We start from the raw sequence: 18334 nt of genomic DNA on the forward strand, positions 1-18334 counted from the left end.
TGTAATAATACATCCCAACAGATCGCTATGATTTAAGGATATGCATAAAGAACTGAAAAGCAATCAGCATAAACTTTTTTTTTACAAACCGAAAGAGCAGAGACAATCTGGAAGGTGTCATAAACTCCCTACAATGGAGGGGATCAGATGGCTATAATTAAAGGTTGGGTTTATTTCAATTAACCATTATTTAGAGGGTACTATTTGAAGCATGCCTTTCATAGCAAACTGTAGGTGGTGCAGTACTACTGGTCCTCTGTAATGTCTCTTCAGCTGCAGCTGTAATGCTTTCTGCCTTTTACTTTTATCCATTCCCTTCCATCTCTTTCTTGGAGCTTCCCAACATCTCAACTTTACCACTCTTAAAAAGAAATCTTCTGTGCGGGTTCTAGTGTCTAGAAAAGTGCCTAATGTGTTGTTTGAACAGTCCTCCCTTCAAGACACAAACAAGACATTAGTTTTATAAGCAACTGACAGATCTGTCTATTGAAGGGATACATTACTTGATGCACTAATAATAATTTACCTAAAATTCAACATCTCCACAAATACTCCATGTGCAAACAGGCCCTTTAATCCTTAGAATAACATCACTGGAAGAACTTCAAGACACCAACAAGACATTAGTTTATAAGCAATTGACAGATCTGTCTATTGAATGGATACAATACTTGATGCATTTATAATAATTTACCTGAAATTCAACATCTCCACAAATACTCCATGTGCAAACAGGCCCTTCAATCCTTAGAACAACATCATCGGAAGCATTACGAACAGTAAATTTTGGTGCGCAGATACTCCATTCCTGATGGATGGACCCAATGACTGTTCCAGGAGGTGATGACACTTCAACTGACTGTTGGAAAAGACATTTTCAGTGTAAAAATTCTATAGAGATTTGTAGAAATGATATAATCATAATTATAGTTCCTTGATTATTCTAGCAACCCTAGTGGATTTATAAGCAATACAGTACTTGTGTAATAAGAAAATGATTCATGCTAAACCTAAAATTTTCCTGATAAACAACATGGTTGCCATGTGTATATTATAATTTTCTGATATAATTTGAACAGAATACCTGCAGTTACAAAGATACTTTACTTTATTAACATTATCAATCATCCCTGGAACTACCAAGTATAATTCATTCCCTAAACATCAAAAACTTCCATAATTTTTAATATGTTTTTGAATCCCAGAAAAACACTTGAAATTTTTCAGTGTATAGTACAGTACATATATCAAAATATGACATTTTTATAATAAAAAGTTTTATATATACTTACCAAGTAATTACATAGCTATTAGTTTCTATTAACCAGCAGCTAGAATTTTGAAATTTGCAGTAGCGCTACCTTTGTTTTGGCTAGGCAAGTGACCCCGCCCACTTTCGAGGTAAGAGAGGAACTAGTTTAGCAAACAAGCCCCATATGTTTATGTCTTCCAACTGTGCGAGGGGAGGAGGGAGGGCTTTGGTCATGTAATTACTTGGTATATATAAAACTTCATTTTATGATAAAAAAGGGATTTTGACAAAGGAAAAATCTATTTCTGGGGGAAGACCTGTGTCACCCAGTGAAATGGTTCCAATAGCACTCATTTCTAGGTATAACTATTGCTAAATATACCAGAGAAAAAAGCTATCCATAATGCCGGGGTTACTACCCCCGGATTGCTCACCATAACAGTATCGGTATGCACTAGGGGTTGTAAAGTCACCACATCGGCACCAGCGTAGTGTTTCGGCAGCGCCATTAATTAAGTCTCCGCTGAGCATGTTTTCTTTGGTGACTTCCCATTTTCTTCAAGCTCTAATTAATTAGTCACGCCTAAAACGTGCCAGGTCACGCATTTTTAATCATTTTTACTTTATGCGTATTTATACAAATGTCACACATTGTGTATCACATGTTTCTTCATTCACAGGCATCAAGACTGTATCCATATTGTAGTTCTGTATGTTTTGTATTGTAATTTGTACTCGTTCACTGCATATTATTGTTTATTGTTTCGACCTCAGGTCACAGTCAATTCCATTGTCTCGCGGGCGGCGCCAGTCGCCGCGCTTATATAAACTGCCTGGATCTGTAATAAAGTAGCAGTAACTTTTACCTGCTCGTTTCTTTGACACCTTACAGTGGTGACCCCGAGTATCCCGGAGCCATTAGCGGACTGACACGGCGACTTAGTCTTGGCCCAGGATTTCTCCAAAACGCTCTTAGCGGCCTAAACACGGCGCTGTAACCAGCGTTTGAGCGTGCTGACTCGTCGGCGTACCCCACCAGCGTCACTAGCGGAACCAAACGGGCACAAAAGTGCGTACTGACGCGAGTACCCCACTCCAGTAAGGGGTCAAAGGAGCGAGCATGGACGCGGGATATCCCCTCCTTCATGCAGTTAAACGCGGACCCAGCGGACTCGGAGGTTTACCTACCTCCCATCACACCCGCGCCGCCCCCGCATCGAGGCCCTCCCGCAACTCCACACCAGCGCCCGAACACACGACGGCGGGCAACACAATCGCGGGCGCCCTCACCGTAAAGCTGCCGCCGTTTCGCAGGGGAACCCATCGATGTGGCTGCGCAGGGTGGAGAGCCACTTCAGAATCGCGGACCTGACGGACGAAATCCTACAGGCCGACACAGTGCTCAACGCCCTTCCGGAGGACGTGTACAGAAAACTCATCTCGCGAGTACCCGAAACACACACCCTCACATACAGCACCACAAAAAAGTTCCTCCTCGAAGCTTGCTCCCTGCCCATCGCCGAGCGGGCCGCCCGTGCTATCGACCTTGCCATAAACCCACGCCACGACCTCAATTCAAGAGACGCTTGGAGCATGGTCATAGATCTCCTGTCACTACCAGACTTGGGTGGCACAAAGAAGTGGCAGGAGATAAGCTTCGCACGGAAATCTACCTTCGCCAACTCCTCCCGGAGGCACAACCAGATCGCTCACCCCTACACCATGCCTATCGAGGACCTCATAGAGACGGCGCAACATCTCACAGACTCCGTCAAGGCTTCACAGCGGCTAAAACCGGCCACACAGCCGGTCAGCTCCGTCCAGCCTGAAGAGGACGTAGAGCAGCCCGCCAACGCCATCGCCAACAGGCGTCCACCGAACCACAGCAGATGGAGGTCCCCGGGTTTCTGTCGCTACCACAAGTGGTTCGGAAAGGGCGCCCGAAACTGCCTGCCGCCCTGCTCGTTCGCCCGTTCAAAAACGGGGGTGGCGGCGGCCAGCAGGACAGGCCGCCATGGCAGCCGAAGAACCCAGGGCCTCAAAAACAGTAGGTTTTACGTCCGCGACACCATCTCCGGCAGGATGATGCTGGTCGACACAGGGCCTTTAAATCGGTCTTCCCAGCATCCAGAGGACCGCAACCAGACACCAGACCGGCCGCTTCCTGACGCCGCCAATGGAACCCCATCCTCTCCTACGGCACCAGGCTCCTGTCGATCTCCATCCTTAGCCAGAGTTACTCCTGGGACTTCATCGTCGCGACGTAGGAACCCCACTCCTGGGGCCGATTTTCTGGCGCACCGCCTGCTAGCCGTGGGGCGCAAGCGCCTCCTCGATACCGACTCCTGCCGGTCTCTCCCGTTAACGGCAGGACCCAGACCCACCATCAGCGCCATCGCCCCCACCAGTATGCACACCTACTGTCGGAGTTCCTGAGGTATTTAAGCCCGAGCCGCCAAGTCCCCGGGCCCCAGCCAAGCACGGCATATACCACCATATAGCGACTAAAGGGCCCCGACACATGCGAAGTTCCGCAGGCTTCCCCTCAGCGCCTTCAGGAGGCGAAAAAAGCATTCAGCGGAGATGGAGCGGATGGGCATCTGCAGGAAAGCTTCAGTCCATGGGCCTCCCCCTCCACATGGTGCAGAAACCGGACGGCTCCTGGAGACCCTGCGGCGACTACAGGCGGCTCAACATTGCAACAGAGCCCGACCACTACCCTCTACCCAACATGCAGGACCTCACGGCCTCCTTTCACGGGCCAAAATATTCACTAAATTGGACCTTCTTAAATCTTATTTCCAGGTACCTGTTGCGCCAGAGGACATACCAAAGACAGCCATCATCATGCCCTTCGGGTCCTATGTGTTCGCCTCTCCACCTTCGGGCTGAGGAACGCCGGGGCCACCTTCCAGCGGCTCATGGACAGCATCCTGGGGACCTAAAGTTCTGCGTCTGCTACGCCGACGACATTCTCATATTTTCCAGGTCTCACAGCGAACACCAGAGACACATCAGGGCAGTCCTCCAGCGCCTCCAAGAGAATGGCCTCGTCGTCCGTTTCGACAAGTGTACCTTCGGCGTCCAGAAAGCAGAATTCCTGGGTCACGAGGTGTCTCCGACAGGCGTCCGCCCTCTTACATCGAAAGTAGCAGCTGTAGCCAAGTTCCCGACACCCACCTCCATCAAGGCCGTCCAGGAGTTCCTTGGGATGGTAAACTTCTACAGGCGGTTCATCCCCGGGATCGCGCACACCAAGGCCCCCTGACGGAAGTCCTAAAAGGCCAACCGAAGTCCCTGTCTTGGGACCCAGCCAGCAGCAGGCCTTTTCCCTGATGAAGGCCGCCCTCGCCAAGGCAACCGCCTTGGCACACCAGATCCCAAGGCCCTCCAGCTAACGACAGACGCCAGTAACGTCGCCTGCGGTGCTGTTCTGGAGCAAATCATCAACGGCGCCCCAGCCCATCGCCTTCTTCAGCAAGAAGTTCAATCCCGCAGAGACCCGCTACAGCACCTTCTCGACAGGGAACTCTGCGCGATGTACCGTGCAGTTCGGCACTTCAAGTTTCCTCCTGGAGGGACGCCTTCACAATCTTCACAGACCATCAGCCACTGGTTCACGCTTCCACGAAACGGGACGCATGGTCTTCAGACAGCAGCGCCACCTCTCAGCCATAGCCGAATTTACCTGTTCCGTCAGGTACCTCCCGGCAAGAAAAATCCAGCAGACGCCCTCTCCAGAGTCGAGTTGAACGCAGTGCAGCTTGGTATAGATTACCAGGACCTTGCCAGAAAACAGGCCGCTGACCCAGAAACCCCAGCATACCGCACCGCCATCACATCCCTCAAGTGGCGGACGTGACCCTCGCCCCGAAGGCCCCAGCCTGCTCTGTGACATCAGCACAGGTCAGCCCCGCCCTTTGGTTCCAGCCTCACGCGCGCCAGGTATTCGACATAATTCACGGCCTCTCACACCCCTCTGGCAGGACCACGGCCAAACTGCTTTCAAAAAAGTTCGTCTGGCACGGGTGCAAGGACGCCACGGCCTGGGCAAAACAGTGCCTGCAGTGCCAGACCAGTAAGGTGGGTCATCACACGCAGTCGGGGGTAGGCGAAGTTCCCACAGCCAGGGCGCCGCTTCGCCACATCCACATCGACATCGTCGGGCCCTTCCCCATCAGGCGGATCCAGATACCTCCTGACGGTGGTAGACCGTTCGACGAGGTGGCCCGGCCACACCCATGCAAGAAGCCATCACCAGCGCGTGCGCCGAGGCCCTGCTCTCCAGTTGGGTTAGCCGCCGGCGTCCCGGACCACATCACAACCGACAGGGGCCCCGCTTTCTCTCTGAGTTGTGGTCCGCCCTGGCTCAACTGCTGGGAACCACGCACCACACCACCACAGCGTACAACCCAGCGGCCAACGGCCTGGTCGAACAGTTCCACAGGTCCCCTAAAGTCATCCCTCATGGCCCGCTGCACCACCGGGACTGGAAACATCAGCTGCCGTGGGTCCTCCTCGGTTGAGAACCGCCCCCAGAGCCGACGGCACCCCATCTGCAGCTGAACAAACCTATGGGGAACCCCTCGTGGTGCCGGGAGAGCTCGTGACGGATGAACGCCACTCCCCATCACTGCAGAGGCTCCGCGACGTGGCCCGGCAAGTTAAGCCCCCTTGCAGGCGCTCATACATCGACAAAGCAACCACCTTCATGCCGCCACAGCTGTCATCTGCCACCCACGTCTTCGTCCAGAGTCGGCGCCGTCCGCCCACCACTAACCAAGCCCTACAGGGGACCCTTCCGCGTGCTGGAACGAAACAGCAAGGCGTTCCAGCTGGCACTCCCTGGCAAGGACGACTGGGTTTCAATAGACCGGTTAAAGCCCGCCTTTCTGTCGGAGAGTCCCGACAGCGACGCAGCACCCCTTCCACCCAACCGCACTCCAGCACGCCCTCACCCCGCGCAGGCGCGCCGCCCCAGGAAGGGACCGCCCAACCAGCAGCCTCACAGGCGGGAGACCCCTCCGTTATCTTCAAGGAGCCGCGGCACCCTTCAGCGCCCCAGCAGATACAGGGATTAGTCAGACGCGTCCCTCGTCTTGGGAAGTATTTGTAAAGTCACCACATCGGCGCCAGCGTAGTGTTTCGCGGCGCCATTAATTAAGTCTCCGCTGAGCATGTTTTCTTTGGTGACTTCCCATTTTCTTCAAGCTCAATTAGTCACGCCTAAAAACGTGCCAGGTCACGCATTTTTAATCATTTTTACTTTATGCGTATTTATACAAATGTCACACATTGTGTATCACATGTTTCTTCATTCACAGGCATCAAGACTGTATCCATATTGTAGTTCTGTATGTTTTGTATTGTAATTTGTACTCGTTCACTGCATATTATTGTTTATTGTTTCGACCTCAGGTCACAGTCAATTCCATTGTCTCTCGCGGGCCGGCGTCAGTCGGCCGCTATATAAACTGCCTGGATCTGTAATAAAGTAGCAGTAACTTTTACCTGCTCGTTTCTTTGACACCTTACAGGGTGAGTGGACTCCACTATCACAGGTCTTCGTCCAATAGACCTCTCTATTCTCAAAGTCCCAAATTTGGGTTGCTGCTCCGTTGATTGCCGGGATTCGGGAGTTGACCCAGCCCTCTCCAGACGATTCGGCCTTGAGCGGAGGTGTTTCTGAAGACGCCGCGGATCTTGACCTCGGCCTTGAATCTCCGAACATTGTCCCGGAGCATCAAGCAGGTAAGGGGGTAAGTGAGGCAGGTCCTTCCCTGTTTAGCTCTCCTTCTTCCACCGTTTCCTCCTTTAAAGGTTTCTCTAAATCCTCATACCTTACGGACGGTTCTGGATCTATTGTCCCTAAGGTAAAGTCTGTGAGGAAGAAGACCTTACCAACTCTAGCAGGTCGATCTGAGGTTCCTTCGGCGGCGGCACGGGCGGCAAGCCCCGTTCCGTCAACGAGTACAGCCTCCCCCTCCGGGATACAAGCAGAGTCTCAGTCGCAGCAAGTGGTTCCCCCTCCTCCTGCCTTCGATACGGACTCTTTCGTCGAACTCCTCCTTGAGAGAATCGACGCGAGAGTCGACAGCAAGCTTTCTGGTCTTTCCAATTCATTTCAATCTCTTTCGGAAAAGGTAGAGTCACAGCAGGAATTGATCCAAGGACTTGCCGATAGCGGACCTCGTTCTAAGTCCCATTCTGTTCCTGACCCCTCCACTCTCCCTCCCTTCGATCTGGGGAATCCTTGGCGTCTGGCCCTTTATGCTCCCGAACACGAAGGTACTCTCACCATAGAGGGTTTGGGCACAAGGAGACTGGAGGAATTAGAATTCTATCCTCTGGACCTGACATCTCCCTTCACAGGTTTTGCCAGGCTGAGGGAGGAGGTTTGGAACAGGTCTGATAAAGTCCCTAAGGAGACCGTTATCTATCCTCGGGACCAAGCCCAGTCGTCTTTGATGAGGACACTTACGGAGTGGCAAGCGGAGAACACTAGGCTCACACCAGCCAAGGGAGTGTTCACTATGTTCACTTTAGGTGATATTCTCCTTCCTCCTTGTACTTCGAAAGTGGCCTCTCTGACTAGTCAGGCTTGCTTAGAAGGTAAACCCTCCCTCATCTCGGAGACGGACCCAACATCTCGTCTTTCCCGGGGCACCGAAGTTCTGGAAGGGAGCCCCTAATACGTTTACGGTGTCTCGTCTTGACCCAGACTGCGCTTCTGACCTGTTCAGTGAGCAGCTCCCTAAGATCCCGGAGTCGCTCCTGAAAGTGGAAGCTGAAAGTAAGGATAGGCTCGCCAGGTCTTTGAACTCCCTGACTTTGGCAGAAGCAACTTCTTTGGTTTATAGGGAAGATTCTTTGTTCCAGGTCTTGACGAAATCTCTCTTGGCGAGTTTTCAACAAGACCTGTTTGACTTTATGACTGCCCGACTGGCCTGCCGGAAGCATATCTTTTCGGCAGCCACAGTTCAGCATGAACCAAATAAGCTTCTGAAGAGTTCTATCTGGGGAGCTAATCTTTTCCCCCAAGAAGAAGTTGACGCAGTCTTATCTGAGGTGGCTAGGGTCAATCAGAGTCTCCGTTTCGTTGGGGTCTGCCCTATAAACGGAAGCAGTCAGATCTTGCCGGGCCTTCCCAAAGTCCGGCAAGAAATTTACATTTCAAACGCCCCCGGCTCAGTCCTTTGTCCAGGTTCCCTTACAGGATCAGCCATCAACCTCTTCCTCCCAACCTCCGCCTCAGTATGTCCCTGGTGCACCGTCACATCAGTCTCTTGCTGCCCCCTCCCGTCTCCTCCCCGGCTTTCAATGCTTCATATGAAAGCCAGGGGAAATTTCGCTCTGGGCAGTCAACCAGAGGCAACAGGCCCCGAGGCTATGTTAGGGGAAGAGGAGCCCCGCCCTCTCTCCCAGGAACAAGGGAAGTCGAGGCTCCAGAGGGAGGAAGCAAACACAGGACCGATGACATACATCCAGTGGGCGGGAGGCTGTACCATTTCGGGCCCGGTGGACCTTCTGTCCCTGGGCTCAGAGTATAGTTTTCAAGGGCCTAGGTTGGAGTTGGATCGACGGTCCCCTCCACCAGTCAGGTTTTATCAGACACCAACCAAGGATCTTGAGGACTTTGTGGAAGATCTTTTACAGAAACAGGCCATAAGGAAAGTGAGGACACTGAAGTTCCAAGGCAGGCTCTTCAGTGTTCCTAAGAAGGGTTCCGACAAGCGGAGAGTAATTCTGGACTTGTCCCGTCTGAATTCCTACATTAAATTTGCGACAAGTTTCGGATGCTTACAGTCTCCCAAGTTCGGACCCTACTGCCCCATGGAGCCGTAACCACCTCTTTAGATCTTTCTGACGCCTATTATCACGTCCCGGTTGCGAGAAGGTTCTCCCCCTTTCTGGGGTTCAGGGTCGGAAGGCAGGCATATTCCTTCAAGGTGATGCCTTTCGGCCTCAACGTAGCCCCAAGGATTTTCACCAAGTTGACAGACACGGTCGTACAACAACTCCGGTCTCAAGGGATAATGCTGGCTGCGTATCTAGACGACTGGATCATCTGGGCATCCAGCGTCGAGGAATGCCGGAGGGTTACAACCGTGGTGGTCAGCTTTCTGGAATCTCTGGGCTTCCGTGTAAACAGGGAGAAGTCCCGCCTGGTTCCGAGCAGTTGTTTTCAATGGCTAGGAATCCAGTGGGATCTGAATTCTCACAAGCTATCTCTTCCTCCTCCCAAGAGGAAAGAGATAGCCAGAGCAACCAGGCAGTTTCTCAAGTCCAAATGAGCCTCTCGACGGGCCCAAGAAAGAGTCTTGGGCTCCCTTCAGTTCGCTTCAGTGACAGATCTGTTGCTGAAGACAAAACTGAAAGATATAAACAGAGTGTGGCGGAGTCAAGCAAATATCAGGCTCAGAGACAAGGTGTCTCTGATTCCTCCCATCTTGAAGAAGAGACTCGGCCTTGGTCAACTGTCAAGAGCCTGTCCAAGTCAGTTTCCCTTCAATTTCCTCCTCCGGCGTTGGTTATCCACACAGACGCCTCCCTAAGCGGGTGGGGAGGATATTCTCAACACCAAGAAGTGCAGGGGACTTGGTCCCCCATGTTCCGCCAGTTCCATATAAACGTTCCGGAGGCCATGGCGGTCTTCCTTACCTTAAAAAGCTTCTTCCTCCCAAGAAGATTCATATAAGACTGGTTCTGGACAGCGCCACGATAGTCCACTGCATAAACAGGGGAGGTTCAAAATCCAGCCGGATCAACCAGGTAATGATTGCACTTTTCTCCTTGGCGTGCAAGAACAAGTGGCATCTGTCGGCCACTCATCTTGCAGGGGTCCGGAATGTCGTGGCGGATTCTCTATCGAGGACAACTCCCCTCGGGTCGGAGTGGTCCCTAGACAGGAACTCATTCAATTGGATCTGCAACCAAGTTCCGGGCCTGGAGGTAGATTTGTTCGCAACCAAGCTCAACAAGCTCAACAAGCTCCCTTATTATGTGGCTCCCAACCTGGACCCTCAAGCTCTTTCCACGGACGCAATGTCATTGGATTGGAACAGGTGGAAGAAGATTTATCTGTTCCCTCCAGTAAACTTGTTGTTAAAGGTCCTTCACAAACTCAGGACATTCAAGGGTCAAGTAGCTCTAGTGGCTCCCTACTGGCCAAAGAGCAACTGGTTTCCACTTCTGCTGGAACTGAAACTTCGCCACATCCAAATCCCCAGTCCAAAACTAACACAAGTAGTACAAACTCAGACTGTGTCAGCTTCCTCAAGAATTCAAAATGCCCTGGCTTTGTGGACTTTATGAAATTTGGGGCTCAAAGGGATGCTAATCCTGTCAATACCATGTTCTTGGAATCAGATAAGCGGGTCTCTACTCTTCGGCAGTACGACTCAGCAGTTAAGAAGCTAGCACTCTTTTTGAAAGAATCTGATGCTACAGTAATGACCATAAATTTGGCAATCTCCTTTTTTAGGTCACTGTTTGAGAAGGGTTTAGCCTCCAGTACTGGTACTACAGTCAAGTCGGCTTTACGGAAAGTATTTTTGTACGGTTTCAAAATTGACCTCACAGATCCTTACTTTTCTTCCATCCCTAAGGCCTGTGCATGGCTGAGACCAGTAATCCATCCACATACGGTTTCCTGGTTTTTGAATGACGTGTTGAAGTTAGCTTCAGATATCGACAATCAGTCTTGTCCCTACCTTTCCTTATTGAGAAAAATGTTGTTCTTAGTTAGCCTAGCTCTCGGGTGCTAGAATTTCAGAGCTGTCTGCACTCTCTAGGGAATCCAACCATGTTGACTTCCTTCCATCAGGGAGGTTTTGCTGATTCTCACCCTAAATTCCTAGCCAAAAATGAAGATCCGCAGAATAGGTGGTCGCCTTGGAAAAATTCTCCCCCTTCCTCAAGACCTGTCCCTATGTCCAGTTCATACATTGAGGGCTTATTTAGACAGGTCCTCTCACATCTCATCTGGGCTCTCTTTATCAGAGAAGGGGAGGTAATATCTCTATGTCTGCTATTAGACAACAAATCCTTTACTTCATCAAACAGGCTAATCCTGACTCAGTCCCAAGAGTTCATGATATTAGAGCTGTGGCCACCTCCATTAACTACTTCCATTACATGAATTTCACGGATCTTACCAAGTACACTGGTTGGAAGTCACCCTTGGTTTTCAAATGTCACTATTTGAAATCCTTAGAAGCTCTTAAATTCTCAACAGTCACGGCAGGGAACGTTGTCCCTCCCTCTAGTACCCTTTCTGATTCCTAGTCAATTCTTTCTCCACTGCCTCAGTTATCCCCTTACAGTCATTTCAGTCAGGCGTGCCTTAACATTATCCCCTGACCGTGTTATCTGTATATTTGTCTAAATGACACATTTATGTTACAATGTTTTCAATTTTGTATAATTATTTTGTTTAAGTATATTTTTACATTGTCATGTTAATTTTAAGCTCCCATCAGTTCCATTTGTACATTACTTGTTATTATTGCTAGCAATTAAATTATTTGGTGGACCTTTGGTCTTCTGTTCCCCTTACATTTTGTTATCTCTTACAGTATAAGAATGATATTTATTTCTCTGTTAATTTTTCACCGGCTGACACAGGACCCGATCCAGAAAAGGGATTTTGACAAAGGAAAAATCTATTTCTGGAGAGGGGACCTTGTCACCCAGTGACCCACCTGTCATGTGTTGTCTCCCCCCCATAGTAAACATCATTCTAGTGAGGTGGTGCTTTCATGGAATGCGGCTAGCGTTGATTTGTGTACTGTCCGCGAGTGGTGCATGGGTTTGTAACGGCACCTCTCAGTGGGACTTTTGACTTTGGAATCTCTATAGGATAAGGTTCCGTGTTTTTATAGTTCACCCTTTTCCATACACGACTCCATCTAATGGAGCTCGCTCTGGGGGTAGTAACTCCAGCATTTCATTTAGCTTTCTCTGGTATCTAGCAACGGAATTACCTAGAAATAAGTGCTGAATGGACTTTTTCACCGGGTGACACGGTCCCCTCTCCAGAAATAGATTTTTCCTTTGTCAAAATCCCTTTTTTATATAAGCTACTTACCAAGTAATTACATAGCTGAATCCCACATCATAGGAGGTGGGATGCCAGGGTTATCTATCCTAATACATTAAAATTAGTAAAGTAAAGAAATAGAATTATTGCTAGCATTAGTTAAAATGCTTGCTGGTTCCTTACCAAGTTGAGAGAGCTGCTACAGGAAAGTACCGCCTCTGGATGGCACTCATCTCAACACAGCGGCATGGCGGTGTAGCCAGGAGTCGCCTGCTACATAGCAGGATTTCTTTGTTGCAAAGGAGTGTCCGATCGCATACAAAGAATAATCAAGTCGCCCCTGCCCTGGGCACAGTACACTACCAGAAAAACACAACCAGAGAATAAATAAAAACAAAACAATCACCTAAAGCCAAACGTTACAGCATACCATTGCCCAACCACTGTGGATAAAAACTGGTGAGCACTCAAAATACCAAGTACCCCTGGCTCCCCTACGACTCAATACCTTGGATCAAGGCGAAAAAATAGGAAGGATGAAGGAAGCTTCCTACACTCCTTCTCCCAACATCACACCAGCAATCGAAATAGGACGCAAGGTACTGCAATTTTCATAGACAGTTTCAATGTCACGCAAATAATGAGCTGCAAACACTGATTTGCATTTCCAAAAGATTGTTTGTATGATCGAGGTAATAGACAAATTATGCCTAAAACCCAGGGACGTGGCAACTGCCCTCACTTCATGCGCTTTGACTTTCACTATGGGCAACGTAACTTCGTCAATTTGCGAGTGTGCTCCTATAATTGAATCCTTAATGAAAAACGCCAAGGCATTTTTCGAAAGAGGGCGAGAAGAATCCTTAACTGAGCACCAAAGGTTGCTCGACAGCCCACGGATCTTTTCCGTTCTCAGTAAATAGTACCTTAATGCCCTTACAAGGCAAAGGGTTCTCTCCACTTCGTCTGGACCTAGGACATCTATTAAACTTTTAATAACGAATGGGTGAGGCCAGGGGTTGGCAGAGGACTCATTCTTAGCTAAGAATCATAAGGTAAATGAGCAGATTGCATTACCTTGAGAGAATCCAACTTTTTTATCCATAGAGTGAAGCTCACTGACTCTCTTGGCCGTCGCTAACGCTACTACGAACAGAGTTTTCCTAGTAAGGCCCCTTAAGGAGGGAAATTGCAAAGGTTCAAAACGTGGCTGCTGCAACAGCCACTTCGGTACCACGTCTAAATTCCAGGCTACTAGCTCACTTCGGTACCACGTCTAAATTCCAGGCTACTAACCTATCTTCTTTTTGCTTGGTCATATCAAACGACTTGATAAGATCAGAAAGGTCCTTATTAGAGGAGAGATCTAAACCCCTATGTCTAAAAACAGAGCTCAACATTGCTTTGTAGCCTTTAATGGCTGATGTGGAAAGGTTCCTGGTAGATTTCAAATATTCTGTAGAAGGAAGTCACTGATTTCCGCTATAGACGTCTTAGAAGACGAGATGTTGTTTCTCCTGTACCAGTCACGGAAGACTGTCCACTTGGCTTGGTAAACTTTGCTCGAGGAAAGTCATCTACAACGAGCAATAGTGTCTCCAACTGCGTTTGAAAATCCTTTTGCTTGCACCAATCTGTAGACAGTCCGAATGCGGTTAGAGCCAGAGTGGACAGTCCTTGATGGAACCTTCTGAAATGCGGTTGTCTGAGTAGACTGGGTTTTTGAGGTAATAGTCTTGAAAATCCACAAGAAGCTCCAGCAAATCTGGGAACCATTCTCGGGCTGGCCTGAATGGGGCTACTAACGTCATCTTTACATTCCGATGATTTCGGAACTTGTTGAATACTTCTCTCACCATCTTGAATGGGGGAAAGGCATAAAGATCCATGTTCGACCAATCCAAAAGCATTGAATCTGTCGCCCAAGCTTGTGGATCTGGCACTGGCAGACAATATTGGGGGAGACGATGATTTTTTGCGGTCGCAAACAGGTCTAGAATCTGTCTTCCCCACAGCTTCCACAATTCTATGCAAACTAGAGGGTTCAGAGTCCGTGGGGAGAACTTGTTTTCGATGGTTGAGTTCGTCTGCTACAACATTGCATTTCCCTTGAATGAATCTGGTTAGGATCTGGGTTCAATTCTGATCCGCCGAAATGAGAAGAGCTCTTGCTGCTTGGCAAAGGGAGAAAGAAGGAGTTCCCCCTTGTTTCCTTATATAAGATAAAGCCATGGTGTCCGAGTGGACGGACACTGTCTTCCCGGACACTTCCGATGCAAACGCTTGCAAACCCCAGTGAATTGCTGTCAATTCCTCCACACTGATGTGCCACTTCAACTGTTCCGAAGTCCACAGGTCTGAAACTTCTTTGTCTCCCAGGAGGGCTCCCCAACCTAGGTCTGACGCGTCTGAATAAAACACTAGGTCGGGGTTCTGAGGGAGAAGTGACTTCCCTTGAGAGAGCTTGTCTGTTGAATTCCACCAAGCCAGACCTTTTATTTCCTTTATTATTGGAAAAATGAAAGAATCTGGGTGTTTCTTCCTGTTCTAGTTGACTTTCAGAAAGAACTGTAAGTTTCTCATGTGAAGCCTTCCTAGGGTCACGAACTGCTCCATGGACGAGAGAGTTGCCAACAGGCTCATCCAACTGTTTGCAGAACAGGACTGAAGGGCGAGAAATCTGTTTATCTTCTGAAGGCAGGAGTTTATCCTTTGGGGGGAGGGAAAAACCCGAAAACTCCGAGAGCTTAACCTTATCCCCAAATCCTGGGTGAGAAGAATGGTCTTGTGAAGGTCCTCCGCACATTTTTCCTTCGACTGGGAGCAAATAAGCCAATGGTCGAGATACAATGAAATGTGGACTCCAATCAGATGTAACCATTTTGCCACTGGGGCGAGAACACGTGTGAATACCTGTGGGGCTGTCAACAGACCAAAGCAAAGGGCTCTGAACTGGTACACTTTACGCTGGAACACAAACCTTAAAAGCTTCCTCGAATCCCGATGAGTTGGGACATGGAAGCAGGCATCTTTCATGTCTATCGAGATCATCCAATCTTCCAGACGAATGGATGCAAGGAGGACTGGGATGTCTCCATCTTGAATTTGGTTTTCTGTACGTACAAGTTCAGGGCACTTACATCCAGGACTGGCCTCCAGCCCCCCGAGGCTTTGGGGACTACAAACAGTCGACTGTAGAACCCCAGAGATGAGGTGTTCTCGACTAGCTCGACTGCTTCTTTCTCGAGGAGAGCTGTCACTTCTTGGGAGAGGGCTGAAAACTTCTCGGAGTTTGAAGAGTAGGTCGTCAATAAAACAGACTTGTTGCTCAAGGGGGGGTTTTTCCAGAAACGGGATCAAGTAGCCTTCTCTTAGAACTTGGACAATCCAACTCTCCGCTCCTCTTGCTTCCTAATGCTCCCAAAAGTGGAGGAGCCTTGCCCCCACAAGTGTGCGGAGGACTAGATCCTCACTTGTGTGCAGGTGGTTTGTAGGAGGACTTCTTGATAGTTCTAGGGGTGAAACGGGCATTTCTGCGAGGTCTGGGGAAGCCTCTTTGTCTGCCTCTACCCTGAAAGGGCTGGGGTTGAGCAGGAGAAACTGTCCTAGGGGGAAAAGCCAGAGACTCTCTAGGCCGCCTCATTGATTTTGTGAGGAGATCCTGCGTAGACTTCTGTTGTAGATCAGCCGCAATCTGTAGCACAGTTGATTGAGGGAAAAGGTGTTTCTTGTCCAGAGGCGAGAAGAGGAGTACGAACTTCTGGGAGGGAGTTAACTCCCTTCGTGGTGCATGAACACCAAAGCTCCCTTTTCTTGAGGATACCCATTGCAAAAAGGGAGGATAATTCAAAAAGAGCCGTCTCCAATACCCTTATCCAGGCAAGAGATCACTCCAGAAAAATCCGAAGAGAAGTCTTCAGGGATATGAGGGCACTCCTTCACTTTACGATCAAGAGCTCCCACTGCCCAGTTTAGAAAGCTGAGCACTTCCAGGACTTTGAATAATTGCTTGATCAGATGGTCCAATTCTGAGGACGAGAACAAAATCTTGGCTGCATTGAACGCCGACCGTCTGGAGGAGTCAACTAAACTGGAGGAGTCAACTAAACTGGAGAAGTCTCCCTGGGAGGAGGCAGGCACTCCCATGGAAGGAGCCTCTCTGGTCGCATACGAAAGATATTTTCTCTGCGACAAGCCTAGACGGAGGGCAAGAAAAGGAGGCTCTTCCCTGCTTCCTCTTGCTCGGGAGCCAGTTCTCCACCTCATGGAGAGCTTTCTTAGCTGAAGAGGACAGTACCATTTCAAGAAGTCCTGAAGAAGTCGTCTGATTATCCATCATGTACGTCGAAGCCGGAGATGCCGGAGCTGCAGGAGAGAAGTAATCAAGAAAAGTCACCAGCAGAAAACTGAGTAAAGAGGCACATGCCGACAGAGGGGAAACGGGGTCCACTACTTCCTCATCCTCTGAAGAGATTGGCAACAGAGACGCAACTGGCTGGGGTACCGATGGGGCTTTCTGAATTAAGCCCAGGATATTGTCCAATTTGCGCTGGATCGACTGAACAGAAGGATCCAAAACAGAGGGCGCAACTGTCGGAGCAGGAGCAGGCAGAACTGAAGAAGACACGGGCGCTGCCAAAGAAACAGACGAAATCGGGGGCTTGGAAGAGGAATTAGCCTTGGGCGCCAAAGAAGCGTCTTGCTGCAAGAGGGGAACGGGCACCAATGGGCGCTTGGGAGTTGGTGGGCACTATGGAGCTGATGGGCGCTTGGGAGCCAATGGACGCTCGGGACCCGATGAGTGCTCAGGAGCTGACAGGCGCTGGGGACCCAAAGAGTGCTCGGCAAAGAGGCACTCAGGAGATGATGGACGCACAACAAATGAAGGGCACTCAAAGGGAGCCACATCAGAAGAAGCACCCTGAACCACTGGATAAAGAAGTTCTGGCACCACTGGGCGGCTTGGCGCCAAAGACGACTTCTCCGCCAATGAAGATTCAGGTAATGCAGATTGTACAGGCGCTACAAGAACAGGAGTTGGGTGCATGGGCCCTGGAGAGCGTTCTGACATCACAATCTGTCTCAGCAAGTCCTCCGAAGCAAAAGATGCGAGCTTAGAAGAAGACGAAGTTCTCGATGTCGAAGAACGCTTCCGAGAAGTAGCGTGCTTATAAGATAGAACTTTCCCACTAACACTAGTTGATCCTAGGAGAAACGTTCCGGACTGTCCCAGAAGCTACAAGAAAGGAAGACATTCTGGAAAAGCTTCTTTAACCTTCTTTATAGGAACAGCAGAAGGTTGAGAAGCACCCATGGCGCGTCTCTTCAGAGGACAAGATTCGCCTTGCCATTGGTGCCTTGGACTGGAGTCACTGCTGGAAATACTAGATGACACACGATCCACTTCCGTAAAGACATCTTTCCAGCGGCGCTGTCGTAACCTGGGAATCAGCAACAGGTACGACTGAGGGGGAGGCTGCCTGTGAGCAGACCCCACCAACCTTCTTTGGGCTGCCAGTTTGGCTCCTCCCAGGTTTAGGGGAGTTGGCCAGAGACCTTGGCCTAGGAGAATCAGTGGGACAGACAGCCACCTCCTCCACTAACACTTCACTATCACCTTTCACATTCACTTTGTCCATTAGGACTTTAATGGAAGCACCAATTTTCTCCATCATATCAACGAGTAACCCAAACTTAAGGTTAATTCTCGATTCAAGGCTGGTAATGAGGTCGGGATCAGGAGTAAGGGAGCCAGGGTGCAGAGTAATTGGTACAGATTGAGACATGGGATCAAGTGGGAACAAAGGATAAAGAATCAGAATTATCAGACAAAGATTTTGCCGATACCTGACTTGCTAAAGACATTTTACTACTAGCTCTAGCCGCTGCTTCTCTCTTTTTATCCCTGTCTAATTTTGTCAAATGACTATTCAAAGTCTTCCACATTTTCAGATCCCAAGAGAGACATTCATTACAGGTCAAATCAGGGGACATATTTGACCCCTGCAAGAAGTACAGAGAGTATGAGGGTCATAACAGGC

The 18334-nt window shown here is 49.4% G+C and overlaps 1 protein-coding gene across 3 annotated transcripts in view; it reads right to left on the minus strand.

Annotated features, from left to right (window-relative positions):
- The window catches only part of scramb1 (scramblase 1), a 92535-nt gene that overhangs the window by 11287 nt on the left and 62914 nt on the right, over positions 1–18334 (minus strand). For all 3 annotated transcript variants that reach the window (XM_067093480.1, XM_067093469.1, XM_067093491.1), the window contains exon 4: positions 695–859. In XM_067093480.1, coding sequence (XP_066949581.1) covers positions 695–859 — 165 coding nt within the window. The remainder of the gene's footprint in view (positions 1–694; positions 860–18334) is intronic.

Source organism: Macrobrachium rosenbergii, chromosome 4, assembly GCF_040412425.1.
Source record: "Macrobrachium rosenbergii isolate ZJJX-2024 chromosome 4, ASM4041242v1, whole genome shotgun sequence".
NCBI classification, from domain to species: Eukaryota; Metazoa; Arthropoda; class Malacostraca; order Decapoda; family Palaemonidae; genus Macrobrachium; species Macrobrachium rosenbergii.